The sequence below is a fragment of the Mesoplodon mirus genome, assembly GCF_964341445.2.
Source record: "Mesoplodon mirus genome assembly, chromosome: 8".
NCBI classification, from domain to species: Eukaryota; Metazoa; Chordata; class Mammalia; order Artiodactyla; family Ziphiidae; genus Mesoplodon; species Mesoplodon mirus.
Genome location: NC_138984.1, coordinates 87,295,237 through 87,322,657, shown reverse-complemented (window position 1 = coordinate 87,322,657; position 27,421 = coordinate 87,295,237). Strand labels below are relative to the sequence as shown.

The 27,421-nt window shown below is 38.9% G+C and overlaps 1 protein-coding gene across 1 annotated transcript in view; it reads right to left on the bottom strand.

Moving 5' to 3' along the window:
- Window positions 1-27,421, bottom strand: part of RAPGEF4 (Rap guanine nucleotide exchange factor 4) — a gene marked incomplete at its 5' end in the record, with an annotated part of 310,415 nt that overhangs the window by 88,383 nt on the left and 194,611 nt on the right. The window contains 2 exon segments of the mRNA XM_082631169.1: window positions 402-508; window positions 820-873. Of these exon segments, the coding sequence (XP_082487295.1) occupies window positions 402-508; window positions 820-873 (161 nt within the window).

The window sequence follows — 27,421 nt, the reverse complement described above, 5'->3', positions numbered from 1 at the left end:
ACACACCTGCCTCGCAGGTTGTGATGAGGAAGAAATGAGATAATATATATAAAGTGGCCTGGTACAGGGCTTCAAGTACAAGTGAACACTTAGTAAATGTTAGTTGAATTTCATCTAAATCTAGTAGTTTTCCTAAAATACACTTTAGCAAACAGAATTACAAAAGTTTTCTATGTTCATCACAGTTAACCAATGTCTAAGCAAATTAGTTTAGGAGTAACTCCTGGGAATATGAACGCTAATTAGAGTTAAGTGGGGATCCAAGACAAGCTTAACTTCCAGAACCTGGAGGATTATAAAACATGCTGTCCATGGATGGAAAACAGGGAAACACAAGTTTGTTCTAACTTCACTAATCACTAATCTGAGGGGGCCATAGCCTTTAGAATTATTGCACATACCTGTATGTCTTTAGGTGGTATTTTCTATCTCTTATCATGTGAGGTGCTCGAGAGAGAATGGCATTTCGTACTATTTTTCCAGCCCTGAGGATCTTCTCTGAAGGAACCTGAATTTTAATCAGATGGGAGGAGGGGAAGAGAAAGGAGAGTTTATAGATGGAAAACAAACCAGATGCATCACTAAATCACTTTCCAATCTGACTCTGCACTTGAAAAATACAATCCACTCATACATTTGCATTGTTCACTTGTGTGACATGTCACTGTTTTATACTGAGAACTGAGACACACCGATATGTACTGTTTCAAAAACTGTGTCCACAGTTTCCTAATGTGATGCTCTGACATATGGACCACTTCCAGTAGTTACTTAAGAAGCTAGCTCTGCTGGCTCATCAACCCACCTACATCCCATTACCTTGGTAATGGTGTTAGCAGGACGAAGAGGAACGTGAGGTTCAATGAGAGGTGTCTGAAAAATAAAATGTTAAAGCAAAAGAAAATTAAACAAAAAGCTCACTAAAGAAAATTATGGGTTGGGGAATAACAAGAAACATCCATTTTTATAAAACTCAAAATAGGATTAAAAAAGCAAGAGAGAAAATCTGCCTAAAGAACTTGAATGCACAGGCATTCAAAGGGCAAAGTTAAGACCATTCGATTTGCCAAAATTTAAACATAAATTATTAAAAATGAAAACAACCAAACAGATAGGAATGATTAGATGTTTGCAGGCTTAATGAGAAGGGAATCAATATCTACCCACAGCATAACAAACATCAGGGCAGAGGAAAAAACAAAAGATAAACATGAAGAGAGATTAAAATGACCTATCTCAGGGGACAGGGATAAAGGACTGATTTAGAACGGAAATAAGCAACTTCATCCTCTCTCATGTAGTTAAGATTCTTTTCCTGCAATTTGTATTGTTAGAGAGTTTTAATTTTTTTTTTTTTTTTTTTTTTGCGGTACGCAGGCCTCTCACTGTTGTGGCCTCCCCCGCTGCAGAGCACAGGCTCCGGATGCACAGGCTCAGCGGCCGTGGCTCACGGGCCCAGCCGCTCCGCGGCATGCGGGATCTTCCCGGACCAGGGCATGAACCCGTGTCCCCTGCATCGGCAGGAGGACTCTCAACCACCACGCCACCAGGGAAGCCCAAAGTTTTAATTTTTAAATGATGCTTCTTTGTGGTTTTACATACTCAAGTTCCTCGAACGCACTGGGGCAGCTAGTGTACCATCTCTTTCTTCTGCAAAGTGGTGTACAAAGTTTTCAGGATTCTGCGACTATCAGAACAGCTCTAGGATCTAGATAAAGCCCCTAGCACTATCCACATTCTTCAGATGAAGGTGCTGAATTGGAATCCCAGGGAAATGACTTGCTACACAGCTACACAGCTGAGTCCCCTAGTCCTACTGAAACCCCTTCACTCTATTTTTCTGAAATATCTGGTAATGGCAAAGATACATTCTGTCAAAGGTGGTGATAGAACCATCAACACAACGCTGTTTATGCCACTTCCAGAAGGTAAGTAGTAGATTTACCTATGAGATTGCGGTGGGCAGAATAATGGCCCCCAAAGATGTCCATGTCCTTATCCCCAGAACCCATGAATATGTTAGATTACATGGCAAAGGGACTCTGCAGATGTGATTAAGTTAAGGGTCAAAATAAGCAGATTATTCTGATGTTTCTCGGTGGCTCCAATGTAATTGTAATTGTAGGGTCCTTAAAAGACGGAAGAGGGAGGCAGAAGAGTTAGAACCAGAGGGCTAACAGTGGGAGTAGGATTCAGCCCGATTTTGCTGGCTTTAATGGTGGAGGAAGCCAAGAGCCAAGGAATGAGGGCAGCCTCTGGAAGATGGAAAAGGCAGAACAATACACGATGTCCCCCTGGAGCCTTCAGAAGGAACGGGCCTGCTGATACCTTGATTATAGCCCAGTGAGACCAACTTCAGACTTCTAAACTACAGCACTGTAAGGTTATTCATTTGTGTTTCTTTAAGCTTGTGGCTTACACAATTGGTTACAGCAGTCACAGAAAACTAACACAGAGATTATTATACTTTATACTAAAAACCCATACTTTTTGCAAATAGAAGCCATTGCATTGAAAATAAATTGGTAGGTTTTTCCTTTGTCCTGATATATAATCAATAGGGAAAATAAAAAGTCAATATTAATTTTAAATACTTTAGGTACCTAAATATGAATATACATGTATAAACATATGTCTTCCTTTTTATTAACAATAAATTTCAGGGTTTCATGGGTTGCTGCTTTCATGGGTTTCATGGGTTGCTGCTTTTAATATTATAATAGAATTAAGGAAAAAAGAGAAAATAATCCTAAGTTTTAAGAACAGCATAGATGAGACACAGATTAATTCAGAATGAAATTGCACTGAACTTAAAGACCAAGGACTTCATTAAACATTTTCATCACCTTGCTGGCATCTAGACCTTTTCTTCCTCTCAAAATCACTAGAGCACAAATGTCAAGCAATATTATAATATTTTAGCAGCATTCTGATAAAATATTATAATATTTTAGCAGCATTTAGCAGCATTCTGTTTACAACTAGCATAGACCAAGGGATGTCAATCTGGTCAAATTCAATAGCAGCTTTAAACAGAGACCGACTTTGTCCTGAAGTAGCCCACACTCTCTTATGGCAGACCTTTCATGGGAAAGGGACCGTGAGCTCACAGACTCCCTGTACCACCTCCTCAAAAAAGACAGAATTCCCTGATGCCAAATCACCTGGAATCATGTTCAAAAGGGGGGAGGCCAGCATGCACCAGGGCGCTGGAAATGTGTGCAGTCAAAACAGTTGATTATTTCCAGGTTGTGAGTTCCCAGTACTCATGCGCCTTGTCTCTTTACATTACACAGGTTGGTTTATATGTCTAGGACTGTGCCTGGTTATGTATCCAAATTGTAGAAGCCTCTGGCTATTCTTGAAAATAACAGCAGAAACCCATTTCTTCTTCCTGTCTTAGAAGAAGGAAGTGTAGGTATATGTGGTCTAGAGTAGATGAATGTAGGATAAGCTTCTGAGGTAACCTTTTCTTTCCTATGGAAAAAAAAAAATCTATTTTCCTTTGCAGTAGTCTTTGAGAGGCTGGCTGAGCCAGAGGTCAAGAAGAGGCCCGTGCTTGAGGATTATTGATGAATGTTTATTCTTTGGTAGGCGCAATGAAACATTATTGGAAGATTGCATCTTTTTATTTGTTTTTACAAAAATGAATATATTTAAGCAAAATGCTAACAAGTGGTCCCTAGGTAGTCAATTTGGTTGGACAGTTCCCTTTTTGCTTCCTTGGAACCCTGAAAAGAAACTATTACCAAAGCAAGGGAGGCATCAGACTTCAACCAATTCCTTTGATTTGCAACTTCTAAAGGAGCAAAACGTACACAGGTTGCCTTTTAGCGAGATAATCCCAGGACCAAGAGGCTGTTTAATCTGTTGAAAGGCAGCATTCTCAGAACCTTCCCTGGCTCAGAGATTTTAGGTTTGGAGGCAACATAATGAATAGATGCTTTGAGAGGGGGACAGTCCCTTTATTTAAATAAAACCTCCAAGGAACACATGCAGGGTGAAAGCAGGGAAAGTTTTACTTGGTGGGGAGGGGAATAAAAACTTGTCTTTGAAAGGGACTCCATCCCGTATTCAGTTAGGCAAGCTTCTATGATCTAAGAGCTACGTTGGTGCCTAGCAGCCATGCACTGTGAGGTAGAGGGCTGTGACAGGTAGGCCAGGTCCCTGGGACACAAAGTCACTGCCAATGCCTGTTCAGGGGCCCCTTCCATAGGGAGTATGACTTTATTGCTTTTGTATCTGGTTATTTATTTCCTTTTTGGTTTCCCTTGGCTTTCAAGTAAAGTTTTTATTTTTGAGAATTTCACTTTAGCTGAGCTTTAGTGAAATGAGGAGAGGAATTTCATTTTATAAATTTCATTCCCTCAATAGGAGAGGGAAAGAAGCAGGACGGGGTGATTAGTGAGAATCCAAACAAGAAAAGCAGCCCTAAAAGCAAGACCAAGGACTTCCTGTGTCAGGCTTTTTACATGTGTTATCTTATTTTATTATTACTCTCATAATTTATTGAGAAAACTAAGGCCAGCAACACATAGGGACTTGAGCTCACACAGCTAATGACTGGAAGAGCTGGGAAGTGAATCCAGGTCAGTCTTATTCCAGTGTCTACGCTGCAGGAACAATGACCCATCGCACCTGCTCTTTTCTCCTACAGATATCATGGCTCACACTGTGGAAGAGTTAACATTCCATTTAGTTAAAGTTCATTGAGAAAAATGCATCTAAGTCCTTCTCAGTTACCAGGTACCAGAGTTGATCTTATGCGTTTCCAGCAATAAGTGTTCATAACATCCTACTGAGATGACACGTTAGCACCATGCATCATGCTTGGTCTGAATTAACTTTTTAAAAAGCAACTTTGTGGGGCTTCCTTGGTGGCACAGTGGTTGAGAGTCCACCTGCCGATGCAGGGGACACGGGTTCGTGTCCCAGTCCAGGAGGATCCCACATGCTTCGGAGTGGCTGAGCCCGTGAGCCATGGCCGCTGAGCCTGCGCGTCCGGAGCCTGTGCTCCGCAACGGGAGAGGCCACAACAGTGAGAGGCCCGCGTACCGCAAAAAAAAAAAAAAAAAAAAAGCAACTTTGTGACAATAAAACATTTGGCATTGAGGGACTGCCCTTCCAGGGCTGAGACAAACATACCAGAAAGGTAGGTAGCAGTTGAAATCCGGGGGGGAAAATGGAAAACACTCAGTATTTCCGGGGGGGAAAATGGAAAACACTCAGTATTTCCGGGGGGGAAAATGGAAAACACTCAGTATTTCCCACGGAGGAAATTTAATGCTGGGAACTAGCTTTACGGGTGGTGCAAGAGCTGAGAAGCCAAAGAGGCGATGAGGAGGTAACCTGGATGCTAGCCAAGCAGGAAGCCCTCAGGTGGGGGGACAGAGGAAGGAGGAGGCGTTGCCAGAGCCGGAGCCCGGTGGCCTGGTGGGAGCTGGAACCCCGGAGGGCCTCCTGGCCCTGGAGGTCCAGCCGCTGCTGGAGATGCTGCCACCCTCCCACCGCTGAGGGGAGCTGGAGACCCTCCCGCATCCCACCCCTCTCCAGCCACAAACCACAGAAATAAGGAAAAGAATTTCATTTTATAAATGATTAAGCAGAAGAGGGAAAGAAGGAGCTTGGTGAGTGATATTGGTGAGAAGATGGATCAAAGCAAGAAAACCAACGCTAAAGGCAAAACCAAGGCCCTGCGGAGGTCGGCTTCCGTGTGATGCACAGCAGAGCACAGGGAGGGCAAAATGCTGCTCAGAGGACAAAGAGCCCAGGACCCTCCACAGAGGGTGGCTGCTGTGACCACAGAGTGGGCACAGGGTTGCTCCATGTTCAACACCAGCCCTCTCAGCCTCTCCTATTCCGTATCTCCCCAGACACACTTCCTGGTGGGCTACAGGTAAGGAAGGTGGATAGTGGGTAGCATAGAGTGGGCCTGCATTAACGCGTCCTGGGCTTGGTTCCTAGGGCTGCCCTCTGTCTTGATCTATAGCCAGAAAACTCATATCACAAATGAGCCCTAGAAGAAACAGACCCCCTCTCTGATTACACGTCATACCTTTCAACACATCAACCATGTGTCAAGGACAAAAATTCTTCCTCCCTACCTAGGCATGAAAGAATCCGAACTGGGCTGTGAAAATGTGATCCTAAAAAGCTAGGCAGACAGGACAGATAAAGGCAGAGGTATTCAGCTTTCTCTGCTTTTCTTGGCTTTCTCCCCTGAAGACTTCCCTCAGGAGTGACCGTAATCGGTTCTTGTTTGCTTCTGGAGAGGGGATGCATTCTACTGCTTTTTATTATGCTTATATTACTACTGAAAAGGAGAAACAGTAAGGGAAAATATTCCTTTTGGCACCAGAGCCAATTCAGAAATACTAATCAGGGGATGAAAAATATGAGTTTAGTCTCTATTACAACATGCACAATAACTCCCCAGCAGATCATTATGAGGTATAAGGCACTGTAATAGGCCTCGTGAAAAACCATATTCAGGCCCTTTTGAAAGGGGGTAATTCTTTTTACTTAAGTATTTGCTCATAGAAGCCTTTTGCAAGGCACAGCATTTTAAGCCAAGAGATAAGAATAACAAGGTAGACTGGGACACAAAGCTCATGGCAGAACTCTGGCAACCCAGCGTAATAAAACGTCATCTAAGCCCACATCCAATTCAAGTATTTAATGAAGGTGTATTATGTGCAGAGCAATGTGCAAGGCTAAAGTACAGACTCTGATAAAGAACCTGGTCTAAATGAGCTCTCGATCTTTCGGGGAAAGTAGAACCTCCACGGAGTAAACAATTAGTGAGAATCTGAGTCAATGAATAAATGCAACAATATTCTGGATTTCAAATTCCCCTTTTCTCAGTTCCGGTGAGAAAATCTTTAGGAAGTGGGAAGAATATTTAATGTTTTTAGTGAAAATGATACACTTTTAGGAGTTACATTCCCTTGTTTTGGCATTTTGGAATAATACATCTAAGGTCTTAGAAATGTGTGTCTCATTCTTGTAATAATTATCATCAGTATCATCATTCTTTGGTTGAACAAATGAAATCAAAAGTAAGAACTAAGTCAGACTCATACAGATTTCACCCCTCTGAAATAACTATGTAAGTTTTCCCATTTGTTAACTAATGGAAAAATTCATCTGTACACCTCTTTGGCTTCCATCGATAGGCTTTTTAAAGTTTTTCCTAGTTTAAAATTGACGTGTAGATTTCCGGTTTCAGCTTCAACCTGTAAAAGTGGTCATTCCTGCTGTTACAAGAAAAAGCTGAACAAAGTGAAAATAATGACTTCTCTCAGGTTCGTCAAAGAACTGAGTATGTCAAGAAAACTGCCACCCTGAAATCTGGTGAAATGGGGGAATCCAGTCACAGCTGACATTTGCCTACCTGGACTGGAAGCCACAAACGGGCAGGAACACTTAAGTGGTATTTAATTAATTAAACCAGGAGGCCATTAGACTGAGGTGGCTCTAATGCCTGGTGGTCTGTGTCAGCAAACCAAAATCTAAGCCTTCAACCGCCTCAAGGTTCCAACACTGAAACCCAAGGACAACCAATCACAGCCAGCTAGGCTTTATGCTACTGCCAATCAATAGTTTCCTAATTTTGCCTTCACCTTTTCTCTATAAAATTACCTCCCTGAGCTCCCATTGGTGGAGTGCTCCTAAGCACTTCCGGTTTCGTGCTGCCAGATTCGAATCAACTTTTGCTCAAATAAACTCTTAACATTTTTAATATGCCTCAACAATGGTCATTTTGATGATTTGCTGGAGGCTGAATGTAGAGTAACCTGGGAGTGAGAAACTCCTGGGGGAGACAGTCTTAGGTGGGCAGCCACACTTCTGTGAGCTTTACCCCTTGGAATTCCTCCAAATTCTCATGGTGAAGAGCCAAAACTTATCTCGTGGCTCTGGCAGGGGGAGGGGAAGAATGAGCATCATGATATAGACCCAGAGCATTCTCCGTAGCAAAGGCCTACTCTCCAGGGAAAAGACTTTACGAGAGTCTTATCCCACCTGGGGGAAGTGCATTTCTCTGACTCTAGTCTCCTCCGGTCTTCCTGTCTCACCTAAAGAAGGAAAAAGCATCTAAGAAACATTGGTGAAAGTCCCATGGCAGGGACACGGGCCCACTAAATGACTGAGATTTAATCACAAGAGTGTATTCACTTCCCTTCTGCCCTATGCCCCCCACAAATGCCAACATAAAAATAGTGGAGGGCTTCCCTGGTGGCACAGTGGTTGAGAGTCTGCCTGCTGATGCAGGGGACACAGGTTCGTGCCCTGGTCCAGGAAGATCCCACATGCCGCAGAGCAGCTGGGCCTGTGAGCCATGGCCGCTGAGCCTGCGCATCCGGGGCCTGTGCTCTGCAATGGGAGAGGCCACAACAGTGAGAGGCCCGCGTACCACCCCCCCCACAAAAAAAGTGGATTACAGCTGAATGAGCTGTAGATTCAGACTCTATCAAAGGAGGAGTTCTTAGGGAAGCCCAAACACAGCAAAGGAGACAAAAACAAGGACATTAGAGGAATTTGAAACCTCTGGAATCTGTAGCTACAGCAAATATTAAACACAGCCCAACTCCTAGCCAGATTAACATAAAACCTCACACTAAAGGCTTATTGATCTCAGTTCCTATTACCCAATACATCATGTCTGCTTTTCAACCAAACATCACAAGGCATACTAGAAGGCAAGGAAAACAGAGTCTGAAGAGACAAAGTAAGCATCAGAGCCAGACTCAGACATGATACAAATTTTGGAATTATCAAACAGGAAATTCAAATTAACTGTGATTAACACATTAACTATAGAGTAGTATTCCATTAATAATACTAATAAAAATGTAGACAATATGCAGAAATATATTGTGTAATAAAAGCAGAGAAACTAAGAAAGAAATGTCTTCCTTTCTTCTCCTTCCTCCATAGACCAGCAAGAGAGAAGGAAGAGCAGAAAGGGGATGGGAATGGGAGAAGGCACAGCACAGCCCTCTAACAAGTGCTGGAACCACCAGCCTCAGTCTCTTCAGAGATTTAACTCCACCAAAAGCTAGAAGTTTAAAAAATGGATCTAGCAAGTTATTTTGTGGATATTAACAAACTTATTCTAAAGTTTATATAGAGAGGCAGAAGACCCAGAATAACCAACACAATTTTGAAGGAGAAGAATAAAGCTGGAGAACTGATGCTACTCCACTTTATGACTTACTATCAATATAAAGCTTCTGTAACCAAGACAGCGTAGTATTGACAGAAGAAGAGACAAATAGATCAACAGAACAGAGCCCAGAAATACACCCACATAAATATAGTCAACGGATCTTTGACAAAGGAGCAAAGAAAAACTATGGAGCAAAGACAGTCTTTTCAACAATGGTACTGGGACAACTGATGTCCACATGCAAAAAAATGAATCTAGACACAGACATTATATTCTTCACAAAAATTCACTCAAAATGGATCACTGGCTTAAACATAAAATGCAAAGCTATGAAACTCCTAGAAGATCACATAGGAGAATACCTACATGACCTTGGGTATGGCAATGACCTTTTTTTTTTTTTTTTTTTTTGAGGTTGGGTCAGCCAATCTAGAGTGTTTGATCTATTGATTATTTTCTATATACCAGACAGATCATCCAAGGATCCTACAATGTAGGAAAGTGAGACAGAGTAAGTGAACATCCAAAGCCTCAGTGCTGTGAAGAGGGGAGATAGGATTGAAGCCCAAGACTGTCTGGTCTCAGAGCTCATATCTTCCCACCGTGCCCTGGGGACTCTAGGTTACCACTTTATTATGCAAGGACATAACTCAGGAACAGCCAGGTGGAAGAGATGTGTAGGGCAAGCTATGTGGGAAGTGGTGAAGAGCTTCTATACCCTCTCCAGGTGTACCACTGTCCTGGAATCTATGTGTTCACCAACCTGGAAGCTTCGCGATGACTTTTTTCGATACAACACTAAAGGCACACAATCCATGAAATAAATAACCGATAAATGGAACTTTCATTAAAATAAAAATCTTCTGCACTGTGAAAGACAATGTCAAGAGAGTGAGAAAACAAGCCACGGACTGGGAGAAAAGATTTGCAAAAGACACAGCTAATAAAAGACTGTCATCCAAATTATATGAAGAACTCTCAAAACTGAACAAGAAAACAAAAACCCTGTTTAAAAAAGTGGGCCACAGACCTTAACACACACCTCAAGAAAGAGGATACAGAGGTGGCAAATAAGCATATGAAAAGATGCTCCACACCCTACACATCATATGTTATCAGGGAAATGTAAATGAAAACGAGACACCACTACCCACATATATGAATGGCCAAAATCCCGAACACTGACAACCCCAAATGCTGACAAGTACATGGAGCAATGGGAACTCTCATTCACTTCTGGTGGGAATACAAAATGGTGCAGCCACTTTGGAAGACAGTTTGGCAGTTCCTTACAAAATTAAACATGCTCTTATCACATCTGATTTAGCTTTTGTACTCTTTGGTATTCACCCAAATCAGTTGAAAGCTTATGTGTACACAAAACCCTGCACACGGATATTTATAGCAGTTTTATTCATAATTGTCAAAACTTGGAAGCAACCAAGATGTCCTTCAATAGGTGGATGGATCAATAAACTGTGGTACGTCTTTATTCAGCACAAAAGGAAGTGGGTTATCAAGCCATGAAAAGACATGAAGGAACTTTAAATTCATGTTACTAAGTGAAAGAGGTCAATCTGAAAAGGCCACATACTATATGATTCCAACTATATGACATTTTTGAAAAGGCAAAACTGTGGAAACAATAAAAAGATCAGTAGCTGGCAGGGGTTGGGGGGCAGGGATGAACAGGCAGAGCACAGAGGATTTTTAGAGCAGTGAAAATACTCTGTATGATACCATAATGATGAATATATGTCATTATATATTCATCCAAACCCGTGGAATGTATAACACCAAGAGTGAACCATAATGTGAGCTATGGACTTTGGGTGATTATGATGTGTCAATGTCGGTTCATCAGTTGTAACAAATGTATCCTCTGGTGGGAAATGTTGAAAACGGGGGAGGATATGCATGTGTATGGGCAGAGTGTATATGGAAATCTCTGTGCCTTCCCCTCAATTTTGCTGTGAACCTTAAACTGCTCTAAGAAATAAAGTCTTAATTAAAAAATGGATATGACTAACCTTAGTAACTGAAATAATATTTTTTAGGGCCCAAAGTGACAAAAAATTTATGGACTAAGACTGAGTGTTGTTACGGTTGCTAAGTACCAGTGGGAAAGAAAGTATTCAACTCAACACAGTTAAGAGTGGTTACTAGGGAGAGATTATTTCATGTGTATATTTCACTGAGTTGAGACTCCTCAATCCACCCAAATAAATATACATGTTCATGTTTTTTTAAATTGTGGGAACCAAAGTCCATAGTTTAGTCTCAGGGGGAGTCTGACTATTTAGCCAGGCTTATAGAGCAGAACAAACTTAAGTGTACTAAAGGCTGCTTGGTGAATCCATAAAACTGGAACAAAGAAGTCCCTACAAGAAAAGTGCTGCCCAGATGCTTCTGCTGACTGGTCTGGGAGTACTGTTCTCTAGCAGGTACTAGCAAATGGTTCAAGTTCCTCTCCAGCATCTCCTAATACAATGCTGCAAGATGGCATGTTTTTAGAATGGTTCAAGCCCTAATCAATAGAGATTGTTTCTGATTTCTTCTAGTGGTGGGAGAGAGCCTCAGTTAGATACTAATCTTTCTTGTAATATACAGGATATTCTGAGTGTTCACTTTCTAAGAGGTGTGTCTACATGTCTATTAGATATGCCTAAGCCAGATATTTGCTGGCAAAAACCAAAACGCTAACTTTCTGGAGAGGCACCCATTCTTAACAGCTGGAATATTCTCTTTAAGGTCTTACACAAAGTGGTTCACTGTTTCCTCATGGATTGGCCTGATCAGGTCCAGATTTTCTTTTAATGGTAATACCAACATACTACTATTAAATTTTCATTTCAGTAATAGGAGCTAAGAGATGCAAAACAAGTAAACCATAATATTCCACAATGATCACTGTCCACTGTGGCATATCTACCCTCACAACTATAATTTTCATGGAAATATAAACTCTGTGATAAATTATTAAAGCTCCTTTCCCTCCTTTGTTTACAAATCTAAGCCTTCGTCTCATCACTCACCTTTTCTTCCGCTATAAGAAATTCTGTCAACAAAGTCCAGAATTATACAAACAGCTCATACAACATAACAACAACAAAAACCAAACAACCCAATTGAAAAATGTGAAGAAGACCTTAATAGACATTTCTCCAAAGAAGGCATTCAGATGGACAGTAGGCGCATGAAAAGATGCTCAACATCCCTAATAATTAGAGAAATAATAATTCTCAAATTATTAATTCACAAATCAAAACTACAATGAGATACTACCTCACACAGGTCAGAAATGTTATCATCAAAAAGTCTACAAATAACAAATGCTGGAGAGGGTGTGGAGAAAAGGGAGCCCAACTACACTGTTGGTGGGAATGTAAGTTGGTGCAGCCACTATGAAAAACAGTATGAAGGTTCCTCGGAAAACTGAAAATAGAATTACCATATGATCCAGCAATCCCACTCCTGGGCATATACCTGACAAAACTATAATTCAAAAAGATAAACGCACCCCTATGTTCATAGAAGCACTATTCACAATAGCCAAAACATGGAAACAACCTAAATGCCCATCGACAGATGAATGGATAAAGAAGATGTGGGGTATATATATATATATATATATATATATATATGTGTGTGTGTGTGTGTGTATGTGTATGTGTGTGTGTATATATATATATATACACAAACACACACACACACACATATACACACAATGGAATACTACTCAGCTATAAAAAGAACAAAATGTCATTTGCAGCAACATGTATTCAACTAGAGATTATCATACTAAGTCAGAAAGACAAATACCTTATAATTTATATGTGGAATCTAAAATATGGCACAAATGAACCTATCTACAAAACAGAAACAGATTCACAGACATAGAGCACAGACTTGTGGTTGCCAAGGGGGAGGGGGAGAGGGATGGACTGGGAATTTGGTGTTGGTTGATGCAAATTACTTCATTTAGAACGGATAAACAACAAGGTCCTACTGTATAGCACAGGGAACTATATCCAATCTCCTGGGATAAACCATAATGGAAAAGAATATTAAAAAAAGAATGTATATGTGTATAAAATGGAGTCACTTTGCTGTACAGCAGAGATTGGCACAGCATTGTAAATCAACTCTACTTCAATAAAAAAAAAAAGGCCAGAATTAAGCACTGTCTCTCTTCCTATTCCAAATTTGGGAATAGTGTGTTGAGCACTTTTGGGAAACAAAGTGAATATAAGATTCAGAGGCATGGTTCAATTCTTGAAACTTTTGTGAATTGGTGTTTATTAACATACGAGCTAACAAAAGACCGTCACATCTCCTTTTATAATCTCAAATTTAAATCAGGGCATGGTGGATTCTGGAAGTTAACATTTATTTATAACGTAATTCTTTAAAATAGAATGAATATAGAAAAGCTATGGTTGAAGCCTACTTCCCTGGAAGCCAGGGAATAGGGCTCCTGCTGGGTTGATTCCAAAGGTAGATAAATGGTTTACATAACGTGTTTCAGGAAAAGCTCTTGTACTGAAGATGCTAAATTAATTGGCATATACAAACCAGTATAAATACATATTCTTGTAAATTGGCATTACAAGCTAATATAAACACATATTCTGTCCCCTACTCCTCTCCCACACAAATGGTATGTACACTGGCCTGACCTTGCTTTTCTCACTTAATGTCTCCTAGAGATCTTTTCATATCAGAACCTAAAAAGCTACTTCATCCTTTTTTGTTTGTTTGTTTGTTTTGTGGTACGCGGGCCTCTCACTGTTGTGGCCTCTCCCGTTGCGGAGCACAGGCTCTGGATGCACAGGCTCAGCAGCCATGGCTCACAGGCCCAGCCGCTCCGCGGCATGTGGGATCTTCCCGGACCGGGGCACGAACCCGTGTCCCCTGCATCCGCAGGCGGACTCTCAACACTGCGCCACCAGGGAAGCCCTACTACAGGTGATTTTTCTCATCCTTGGTGCTTTGAAGATTCATAATCAATGCCTTAGATGAAACAATTTAAAGAACCATTTAGGGAGATTAGTGATCATGTAAGGGTATTCCTGAATTTCTTGATTTTGAGAGATCTATGGACCATGTTCCCTACAGACATCAACTGTGTCCTGAGTTGACCTTCGGGCCCCTCTGCATCTCCTGAATTTCCATTACTGCAAATATTTCACTGTGCCACAGTTATTTACATATCTTTTTCTCTGAGTACAAGATAAGCTCCTTAAAATAAAAAATTGTGTTCTTGTTATCTCAGAATCCCCACAGTGCTTTGTTCGTAGAGATTGTGCATTAAATATTTATTTAATACGTGGAGAAATCTCCGAGGAGTTTTTACTTGGCCATGGTATGAAAAGAATGGAAAGAATCTTCCTCTTTTCATTTCTGAAATTTCAGTTTTGGTCTTCATGGTTAGATACAGAAAGGCTAAGTTTATCAGATGTTGGCAGACTATTTGTGGACTATTTTGCTTTTGTTGCTTCCTTCCTAGGAATAACATTTCTTTTCAGTTCATATCTGTAATATTTATTTTAAGAGCGGAAGGGAGAAACATTAAAGTTGACACCTTTGTATTTCCTTTAGATCAAGGAAGTTCTTGAAAGCAGATTGCCCTATAGACATGAAACCACACTTCTCTTGACTTCCTCTTATTTTTCTCTTGATAGACACAAGATCAGTTCTGAGTTTTCCCTGTTTTGTTAAGTACTTCTGAATGTTTTTTAGGCACTTTTGGAAGATTTCATACAAGTGATGGAACCTTCAAATGCACATACATACATCCAAAACTCTGCATATAATTTCAGGGGTTAACAGACTTCCAGAAGTCCACACACGGATCCTAAATGTATGAATGTGTATTCCTAACACCCCAGAAATCCATTGCTAGACAAAGGCCCAAAAGAAATGTGTGCATAGGGGCCTCCCTGGTGGCGCAGTGGTTGAGAGTCCGCCTGCCGATGCAGGGGATACGGGTTCGTGCCCCGGTCTGGGAGGATCCCATATGCCGCGGAGCGGCTGGGCCCGTGAGCCATGGCCGCTGGGCCTGCGCATCCGGAGCCTGTGCTCCGCAACGGGGGAGGCCACAGCAGTGAGAGGCCCGCATACCGCAAAAAGAAAAAAAAAAAAAAAAAAAAAGAAATGTGTGCATACATTCACCAAGAGTCATACACTAAATGTTTAGAGCACAGCCATTCACAATAGCCCACCAACCACAGAACAGACAATATTCTGTGGTATATTCCCATAATGCAATGAGAAAAAACAATTTACAACTGCACACAGTAATGTGGGTAAAACTCACAAACATAATATTAAATGAAGGAAGCTGGATACAGAAGGTATTACCAGGTGATTTCATTTATCTAAAGTATAAAAACATATTATCTTTAGTTGAAGGAGTGGCTAGAAGCAAACACAAGCTTCCTTCTGGGATGGTGGTGAGGTTCTGTTTCTTGACTTGAGGGGCGTTTACCTGGGTGTGTTTGTGAAAATGTATTGAACTAAATGATGTGCATTTTTTAACATGTATATGCTAACCTTCAATAAAAAGTTAGAAGAAAACACCTGTTTTAGAATAAGAAATTAAAGGAAAAAAGAGAATGCATATATGTTTGTACGCATGGAAAGCACCTGGCAAAAACATTACCACCATCAGCCTCCACAGAGGGTGGCCTTCAGGAGTAGGACACTTGGCTAGAGAGTGAGCCTCGACCACCTAGCATCTTTAGACATATTCATTCATTTAGTGATTCTGGAAAAGTCTGGAATACTGATTGCAAATGTCAAGTATCTACTAACGAAGACATCATTAATGCCGTCAAAGGTAGGTAAATACATGAAAAATCAAAACAAAAAGAGTATTATAGTAAGTCAGACTATAATTAATGTTTTACAGATATTTATTTTAAATACTAGCTATACCTGGCGAAGCAAACCTTCTAGAAGATCATTGTAAGTATTAATAAAATATCAGTGTGATTTATTTATATATTCCATTGTAAACACAATATGATCTCCTTCTTCTCAGATATAACACTTAAGAAGCCCAACAAGCTGACTGTTAAGAGAATGACAAGTGGTTATCTATAACCAAATATAGGGTTCTGAAGGTATAAGTTGATTCTGTCAAAAGTCTCAGAAATTTTCACAAATTCTTTTAGGTAATGCATTAAATTCGAAATAACAGACACACATTTACTGTTACATGTGGAAACTCTACAATGGATTTTTTTCTAGTTACTTTTTTTAATTGAAGTATAGTTGATGTACAATATTATATAACTTACAGCTGTACAATATAGTGATTCACAATTTTTAAAGGTTATACTCCATTTATAGTTAAAAATATTCCCTGTGTTGTACAATATATCCTTGAAGCTTATTATTTTTTTTAACCTTTATTGGAGTATAATTGGTTACAATGGTGTGTTAATTTCTGCTTTATAACAAAGTGAATCAGTTATACATATACATATATCCCCATATCTCCTCTCTCTTGCATTTCCCTCCCTCCCACCCTCCCTATCCCAACCCTCTAGGTGGTCACAAAGCACCGAGCTGATCTCCCTGTGCTATGCCGCTGCATCCCACTAGCTATTGGTTTTACATTTGGTAGTGTATATATGTCCATGCCAGCTTCTCACTTTGTCTCAGCTTACCCTTCCCCCTCCCCGTGTCCTCAAGTCCATTCTCTAGTAGGTCTGCATCTTTACTCCCATCCTGCCCCTAGGTTCTTCATGACTTTTTTTTTTCCTTAAATTCCATATATATGTGTTAGCATACGGTATTTGTTTTTCTCTTTCTGACTTACTTCACCCTGTATGACAGACTCTAGGTCCATCCACCTCACTACAGATAACTCAATTTCATTTCTTTTTATGGCTGAGTAATATTCCATTGTATATATGTGCCACATCTTCTTTATCCATTCATCTGTTGATGGACACTTAGGTTGCTTCCATGACCTGGCTATTGTAAATAGTGCTGCAATGAACATTGTGATACGTGACTCTTTTTGAATTATGGTTTTCTCAGGGTATATGCCCAGTAGTGGGATCGCTGGGTCGTATGGTAGTTCTATTTTTAGTTTTTTAAGGCACCTCCACACTGTTCTCCACAGTGGCTGTATCAATTTACATTCCCACCAACAGTGCAAGAGGGTTCCCTCTTGCTTTTCATGTGCGTCTTGGTCATTTGTATGCCTTCTTTGGAGCAATGTCTATTTAGGTCTTCTGCCCATTTTTGGATTGGGTGGTTTTTTTAATATTGAGCTGCATGAGCTGTTTATATATCTTGGAGATTAATCCTTTGTCCGTTGATTCGTTTGCAAATATGTTCTCCCATTCTGAGGGTTGTCTTTTCGTCGTTTATGGTTTCCTTTGCTGTGCAAAAGCTTTGAAGTTTCATTAGGTCCCATTTGTTTCTTTTTGTTTTTATTTCCATTACTCTAGGAGGTGGATTAAAAAAGATCTTGCTGTGATTTATGTCAAAGAGTGCTCTTCCTATGTTTTCCTCTAAGAGTTTTATACTGTCCAGTCTTAAAATTAGTTCTCTAATCCATTTTGAGTTTATTTTTGTGTATGGTGTTAGGGAGTGTTCTAATTTCATTCTTTTACATGTAGATGTCCAGTCTTCCCAGCACCACTTATTGAAGAGACTGTCTTTTCTCCATTGTATATCCTTACCTCCTTTGTCCTAGATTAGTTGACCATAGGTGTGCGGGTTTATCTCTGGGCTTTCTCTCTTGTTCCATTGATCTATGTTTCTGTTTTTGTGCCAGAACCACATTGTCTTGATTACTGTAGCTTTGTAGTACAGTCTGAAGTCAGGGAGTCTGATTCCTCCAGCTCCATTTTTTTCCCTCAAGACTGCTTTGGCTATTCGGGGTCTTTTGTGTCTCCACACAAATTTTAAGATTTTTTGTTCTAGTTCCGTAAAAAATGTCACTGGTAATTTGATAGGGATTGCATTGAATCTGTAGATTGCTTTGGGTAGTATAGTCATTTTCACAATATTGATTCTTCCAATCCAAGAACATGGTATATCTCTCCATCTATTTGTATCATCTTTAATTTCTTTCATCAGTGTCTTATAGTTTTCTGCATACAGGTCTTTTGTCTCCCTAGGTATTTTATTCCTTTTTGTTGCAATGGTAAATGGGCGTGTTTCCTTAATTTCTCTTTCAGATTTTTCATCATTAGTGTATAGGAATGCAAGAGATTTCTGTGCATTAATTTTGTATCCTGCTACTTTACCAAATTCATTGATGAGCTCTAGTAGTTTTCTGGTGGCATCTTTAGGATTCTTTATGTATAGTATCATGTCATCTGCAAACAGTGACAGTTTTACTTCTTCTTTTCCAATTTGTATTCCTTTTATTTCTTTTTTTTCGCTGATTGCCGTGGCTAGGACTTCCAAAACTATGTTGAATAATAGTGGTGAGAGTGGACATCCTTGTCTTGTTCCTGATCTTAGAGGAAATGCTTTTAGTTTTCCACTGTTGAGGATGATGTTTGCTGTGGGTTTCTCATATATGGCCTTTATTATGTTGAGGTAGGTTCCCTCTATGCCCACTTTCTGGAGAGTTTTTACCATAAATGGGTGTTGAATTTTGTCGAAAGCTTTCTCTGCATCTATTGAGATGATCATATGGTTTTTATTCTTCAAGTTGTTAATATAGTATATCACATTGTTGATTTGCGTATATTGAAGAATCCTTGCATCCCTGGGATAAATCCCACTTGATCATGGTGTATGATCCTTTTAATGTGCTGTTGGATTCTGTTTGCTAGTGTTTTGTTGAGGATTTTTGCATCTATATTCATCAGTGATATTGGTCTGTAATTTTCTTTTTTTGTAGTATCTTTGTCTGGTTTTGGTATCAGCGTGATGGTGGCCTCATAGAATGAGTTTGGGAGTGTTCCTTCCTCTACAATTTTTTGGAAGAGTTTGAGAAGGATGGGTGTTAGCTCTTCTCTAAATGTTTGATAGAATTTACCTGGGAAGCCAACTGGTCCTGGACTTTTGTTTGTTGGAAGATTTTTAATCACTGTTTCAATTTCATTACTCATGATTGGTCTGTTCATATTTTCTATTTCTTCCTGGTTCAGTCTTGGGAGGTTATAACTTTCTAAGAATTTGTCCATTTCCTCCAGGTTGACCATTTTATTGGCATAGAGTTGCTTGCAGTAGTCTCTAAGGATGCTTTGTATTTCTATGGTGTCTGTTGTAACTTCTCCTTTTTCATTTCTAATTTTATTGATTTGAGTCCTCTCTCTCTTTTTCTTGATGAGTCTGGCTAATGGTTTATCAATTTTGTTTATCTTCTCAAAAACCAGGTTTTCATTTTATTGATCTTTGCTATCGTTTCCTTCTTTCTTTTTCATTTATTTCTGCTCTGATCTTTATGATTTCTTTCCTTCTGCTAACTTTGGGGTTTTGTTTGTTCTTCTTTCTCTAGTTTCTTCAGGTGTAAGGTTAGATTGTTTATTTGAGATTTTTCTTGTTTCTTGAGGTAGGCTTATATAGCTATAAACTTCCCTCTTAGAACTGCTTTTGCTGCATCCCATAAGTTTTGGATCATTGTGTTTTCATTGTCATTTGTCTCTAGGTATTTTTTGATTTCCTCTTTGATTTCTTCAGTGATCTCTTGGTTATTTAGTAATGTATTGTTTAGCCTCCATATGTTTGTATGTTTTACGTTTTTTTCCCCCTGTAATTCATTTCTAATCTCATAGTGTTGTGGTCAGAAAAGATGCTTGATTTGATTTCAATTTTCTTAAATTTACTGAGGCTTCATTTGTGACCTAAGATGTGATCTATCCTGGAGAATGTTCCGTGAGCACTTGAGAAGAAAGTGTAATCTACTGTTTTTGGATGGAATGTCCTATAAATATCAATTAAATCTATCTGGTCTATTGTGTCATTTAAAGCTTCTGTTTCCTTATTTATTTTCATTTTGGATGATCTCTCCATTGGTGTAAGTGAGGTGTTGAAGTCCCCCACTATTATTGTGTTACTGTCAATTTCCTCTTTTATAGCTGTTAGCAGTTGCCTTATGTATTGAGGTGCTCCTATGTTGGGTGCATATATAATTGTTATATCTTCTTCTTGGATCGATCCCTTGATCGTTATGTAGTGTCCTTCCTTGTCTCTTGTAACATTCTTTATTTTAAAGTCTATTTTATCTGATATGAGTATTGCTACTCCAGCTTTCTTTTGATTTCCATTTGTATGGAATATCTTTTTCCATCCCACTTTCAGTCTGTATGTGTCCCTAGGTCTGAAGTGGGTGTCTTGTAGACAGCATATATATGGGTCTTGTTTCTGTATCCATTCAGCAAGCCTGTGTCTTTTGGTTGGAACATTTAATCCATTCACGTTTAAGGTAATTATCGATATGTATGTTCCTATGACCATTTTCTTAATTGTTTTGGGTTTGTTTTTGTAGGTCTGAAGGTTACTTTGGATAGGACATTTCTGGATAAACTTCTGGATAAACTCTTAGAAAAATGGTCTATCATTGGCCTCTTGAATAGAGCCATTGGCTTTTGTACTAAGAATAATAAATATTAATGTGGAACAAATTAATCAATTAAGAGAAAAATTTCCAACAGGAAAACAAATACATTTTCCTAAGTTTAAAATGCATGCTTTGCCAAATGCCCTAAGCCATAATTTTAATAACATAGTAACTCCCAGTTGGGAAAAGTAAGATAATTACCATGAGAAAAAGAGTTCTTTATCTTACACTTTGAAATGGAAATCATGCACTCAGTTGACTTTTGTAGGTCTTCTGCATGTAGGTGTATTTGTCTAGAAATTTTAAAAGATATATTTTTTCTGCCTCAAACAACGTAGTAGGCTAAAGCTACAATAAATACAATCTTAGTACCAATATAGGACAAGAGCATTCAAATGATTTTGATACTCTTTAGGGACTCAGGAACCTGACAACAGCAATATAGCGGGTCTATGTTATGCAAAATTCCTATAATAGCAAAAACCTATTAATGTTCTCAAGAATTAAGCATTTACAAAGCTCATCAAAACAAAAATAATCAAAGGCCTAAAAGGCATATCATATAAAATATGAAAACAAGGCAGAAAAGTAGCATACTACATTAGACATCAAACTCATTTCACATCTGGCTCATAAACCAGGTTCCCCAAACCCAGCCATCTGTTTTTTTTTTTAAACCAAGTTGCTCTGATGCAGATGATGTTTTCAATTAGATATGAAAAATGCATATCTTAAAAGGCCAAAGAAATAAGTAGTGTGATATATTAAACTTCTAAAATTTGATTGCACTTATATCTTTCTTTCTTCCCCTTTCTGTATTTTTCTAATTTTCTAGAGTGTGTCTAAGAAGAAAAAAAACCAAATTTTAATGCCTTACTATTATTGGAGGTATAATAAGCTGATGGAGGCTTAAGCATACTTTAGAAACGTGGCATTTCTACCTCTGGGTCGTGGTTTTTTATTCAAAGTAATTTGAAAGGCTTTAGAAATACCTGAAACATCTGCAAGTACAATGAGAAGGAATCAAATGTTATTGTGTTCTTTTATTGACTAGAAACTTAAAACTGTGGACATAATTTTTGGGGAGAAATAAGATGAGGATTCTAGCTCACACTCAAGACAGATTTTCACAGTATCTCCTCAAGAAAGGAGAAACGTTCGGCTGCATATCACAAAGCTCCAACAGCCCCTTGATTAAAGCGTTCAGCCAGACTGGGGTGAATCATTATAAGATTTGGTGATTAACAGGCTGTTTTCAGAGAAAGTACCAAGTATCTTGTTCCCATCTGTTTCAACTACATGAGGCTCCAGCTTCTGGAAGGGTTGGGTTTGCAACCACGAAACAGAAACAGAAACAGCCTAAGTGTAGGAAGGTAGTCACTATCTGAGGTAGTGGTGCTACACCCCTCTCTGGTCACTCACGCAAGATAACAACACTCCACTGCTTACCTATTTTCTTGTCTCTACCTCTATCTGGCATTGGAAACACTACAAATCTCTGTTTTGTGCAGCTTAAAAATTAAAGAAACGACAGGCTGCATTTTAAAGTAAACCTCCTTTCCAAATAAAGAGTAAACTTTTAATATGTTAGTGTCTTACTGCTTAAAACCTGAAAAATTTTGAGAACCAAAAATTTCATTCTTTTTACACAGTGGGGTTCTCTCCAGAATGCAGATGAGGGTGTAGTACCACGAATGGGGAGGAAGGTGAAGGAGACAGCTTCAGATGTTCATGTTTTGGCTAGAAGTGAGGGAAACACTTCTCCATGCGATTTAATCTTTGTATTAAAATATCTTATTTCAAAGCTTTGCAAGTAACATGCCCCGGATGATTCACTACACCTGAAAACACCATAAATAAATGGTCTGTTATCAGTTGGTAACATCATTGCTTTTTCTGACTTATTCTATCATTAGGAGTTTACACCTCGGTGATCTTATCGTATCTTTAAAGAAGGAACATGTGGGACTCTTTATGAAGATACAGAGAAAACTCTAAGACTACATAGTTCATATAAAAACTGTTCTCAGGGTATAAAAGCACACACAAACTGGAGTGAAGGACAAGATAGTGAAAGTGGTTTTCCTGTCTGATTTGGGTTGTCGGGTAGGGAAAGTCGTTCCCTTCTTTCCTCATCTCATATGTTTAAGGTGCTTCAGGATAGGATTCCAGAAAAGAAGAGGAAGAAGGAAGGTTTGCGAATTCATCCTATAAGGGACTATTCTGGTCTCAGGAGAGGATAAGAACAAGTATTTATTAAGTGCTATATGCTAAGTGGTTCACATGGTTTATCTTACTGAACACTCACAACAACCCTTTGATGAGGTACTTGTATTATTCCCATTTCACGGATGAGGAAACTGAGACCACAGAAGGTTAAGTCTCCTATCTTGGGTCACATGGCTGGCAGGTGGCAGCTTTGGTACCTGAATCCTCTAGTTAACCCCAAAGCCATTCTGCCTTCTGGATAATGTCTTTGTCCTTTCCTCTGGAGTAAGGCTCATTTTTAAAAAGAGCCAATCTGATCATGCTGTTTTTCAATTTAAAATCCTTCAATGGTTTCCCATTCTCCTTGGAACAAATCCAAACTTCTTAACACTATTCAAAAGGCTCTTCATAATTTCACCCCTGCCTACCTCTCCAGCCTCATTTTCCATTCTCCTTCTTTTTCCTCAGAATGTTTTCCAGTCCCTCAAATATGCCAAACTTTTTTGTTTTACAGGTTTTGCCCAATCTGTTCCCTCTGCTTATAACATGTATTCCTCTCCCTTTTCCTGACGTCCTCATCCTTCAAGTCTCAGCAAAATGTACCAGGCTCTATCATATTCTGCTAGAGCTGCAATGTCCAATATGGTAGCCACCAGCCAGATGTGACCATGGAGCACTTGAAATGTGGCTAGTGTGAATTGAGATGTGGGAAAGACATGCTGGAGTCTGAAGATGAAGTACAAGAATAAAAAATGTAAAATATATTGGTAGGGCTTCCCTGGTGGTGCAATGGTTGAGAATCTGCCTGCTAATGCAGGGGACACGGGGTCGAGCCCTGGTCTGGGAAGATCCCACATGCCACAGAGCAACTAGGCCCACGAGCCACAACTACTGAGCCTGCGTGTCTGGAGCCTGTGCTCCGCAACAAGAGAGGCTGTGATAGTGAGAGGCCCGCGCACCGCGATGAAGAGTGGCCCCCGCTTGCCACAACTAGAGAAAGCCCTCACACAGAAACGAAGACCCAACACAACCAAAAATAAATAAATAAACAAATGTGGGGTTTAAAAAAATAGAATATTAAAAATATATATATATAGGTAATAATGTATTATATTGGTAATATGTTGAAATGGGAATATTTTAGATTTATTGGGCTAAATAAATTATTAAAATTAATCTTACCTTTCTCTTTTTACTTTTTAAAATGTAGAACATTTTAGAATTACATATGTGACTCATATGTCTATGGGCCAGTGCCGCTTTAGGGCATCCTGCACTTCCTTTAGTAGCACATGGTACAGTTGTAATTATTTGTTTACTATCTGACATTTTTACCAGACTATAAGGTCTAACGGGGGGGCCATGTTTGTTTTATTCCCCCTGGTGCCCCGCTGACCACAGCAGCTGGCATAGCGTACTTAAATTGAACTGTCGAAATAACGAAGGCTAAAAAAAAGGAGGGACCAGTTGGAAAAAGGAAAGTAGCAAAAATACTATCTTCTTTAGCACAAAATGTGAATGTGGTCCTTAAATCTTGATGTTAGAGAGAAAGAAGATGGTGGTTATGAGTTTGGGCTAACAGAATTAAAAAATATATTAGAGATATAAATGAGGCAAATTAACTTGTTTATGATCAAAAGAATAAAACATTTGTCGAATGCACACTGTGTGCCAGGTACCATGCTGTGAAAACTTTATATGCATGTTCTAATTTAATCCTCACAACAAAATTAGGAGGTAGGTGCTATTGTTATCAACCCATTTTTTAGATGATGAACCTGAGTCTTAGGTTAAGTAAATTGCTCAAGGCCACATAACTAGGATGTGGCAGAGCCAGCACCTGAACTCAAGTAGTCTGGTTCCAGCCTCCTTGTCTGTTTACTCCTCTGGTATATTTCCATAATACAGCTTCCACAGGTGTATAAAGAGAAATCTCTGCCCGTAAACACAGGTTCTACCCTAGCTCTCCTAATCCTTTATTTTTCATAAGCCTCAATAATACTTATAACCAAAAAAGCATTTTGTCAAGTGCTTATTTTTGTCAGACAAGGCAATAAGAACTTTCCATGGATTATTTACTTTCTACGATAACTTCATGAGGTGGACACTTTTCTTCTTTATTGTAAAGAAAATAAAACTAAAGAATAGAGAAGTTAGAAACAACCAAAATATGTAACACTATACAAATGGTTAAAAATAAGTGATGATATATCAGAATTGGGGGATATTTGATACTCTATATAGAAAACCCTAAAAACTCCACACAAAAACTGTTAGAAGTGATAAATGAATTCAGCAAGGTAGCAGGATAGAAGATTAACATACAGAAATCAGTTGCATTTCTTTACACTAATAATGAAATATCAGAAAGTAAAAAAAAAATCCCTTTTAAAATCACGTCAAACAGATGTAGAGAACAAACATATGGACACCAAGAGGGGAAAGTGGCAGGGTGGTGGTGGTGGTGGTGTGATGAATTGGGAGATTGGGATTGATATGTATACACTAATATGTATAAAATAGATAACTAATAAGAACCTGCTGTATAAAAAAATAAATAAAATAAAATTCAAAAATTAAAAAAAAAATCACAGCAACAAAAAAATACCTAGGAATAAACCTGACCAAGGAGGTGAAAGAATTATATGCTGAAAACTATAAAACACTGATAAAGGAAATTGAAGATGATTCAAGGAAATGGAAAGATATTCCATGCTCTTGGGTGGAAGAATTAATATTGTTAAAATGGCCATACTACCCAAAGCAATCTACAGATTTAATGCAATCCCTATCAAATTACCCCTGGAATTTTTCACGGAACTAGAACAAATAATCCTAAAATTTATATGAAACCACAAAAGACCCAGAATTGCCAAAGCAATCCTGAGGAAAAAGAACCAAGCTGGAGACATAACCCTCCCAGACTTCAGATAATACTACAAAACTACAGTAATGAAAACAGCATGGTATTGGCACAAAAACAGACATATGGATCAATGGAATAGAATACAGGGCATAGAAATAAACCCACACACCCACGGTCAATTAACCTTTGACAAAGAAGGCAAGAATATACAATGGAGAAAAGACAGTCTCTTCAGCAAGTGGTGTTGGGAAAGCTGGACAGCCACATGTAAATCAATGAAGTTAGAACACTCCCTCATACCATACACAAAAATAAACTCAAAATGGCTTAAAAACTTAAATATAAGACAAGACACCATAAAACTCCTAGAAGAGAACATAGGCAAAACTTTCTCTGACATAAATTGTAGCAATGTTTTCTTAGGTCAGTCTCCCAAAGCAAAAGAAATAAAAGCAAAAATAAACAAAGAGGACCTAATCAAACTTATAAGCTTTTGCACAGCAAAGGAAATTGTAAACAAAACGAAGACAACCTATGGACTGGGAGAAAATATTTGCTAACAATGCAACCAAGAAGGGCTTAATTTCCAAAATACACAAACAGCTCAAACAACTCAATACCAAAAAACAAATAACCCAATCAAAAAATGGGCAGAAGACCTAAATAGACATTTTTCCAAACAAGGCATACAGGTGGACAAGAGGCACATGAAAAGATGCTCATCATCGCTCATTATTAGAGAAATGTAAATCAAAAACTACAATAAGGTATCACCTCACACTGGTCAGAACGGCAACAATCAAGAAGTCTACAAATAATAAATGCTGAGAGGGTGTGGAGAAAAGGGAACCCTCCTACGCTATTGGTGGGAATGTAAATTGCTGCTGCCACTATGGAGGTTCCTTAAAAAGCTAAAAATAGAGCTACCATATGATCCAGCAATCCCACTCTTGGGCAGGTATGTGGAAAAGACGAAAACTCTAATTAGAAAAGATATATGCACCCCTATGTTCATAGCAGCACTATTTACAATAGCCAAGACATGGAAGCAACCTAAATGTCCATCAACAGATGAATGGATAAAGCAGATGTGGTACCTATATAAAATGGAATATTGCTCAGCCATAAAATTGAATGAAATAATATCATTTGCAACAACATGGATGGACCTAGAGATTATCATACTAAGTGAAGTAAGTCATACAAAGACAAATATCATATGATATCACTTATTTGTGGAATCTAAAAAAGGATACAAATGACCTTATCTACAAAACAGAAACAGACTCTCAGACATAGAAAACAATCCTGTGATTACCAAAAGGGAAGGGGGATGGGATAAGTCAGGAGTTAGGGATTAACAGATACAAACTACTATATATTTAATATATAAACAACAAGGACCTATTGTATAGCACAGGGAACTATATTCAATAACTTGTAATAACCTATAATGGAAAAGAATATATGTGTACATATGTACATACAGATACATACATATATAACTAACTGAATTACTTTACTGTACACTTGAAACTAACACATTATAAATTAACTATACTTCAATTAAAAGAGCTTGAAAAAATAAAATAGGCAAAAGATCTTAACAGGTGTCTCAACAAAGATGATATATAAATGG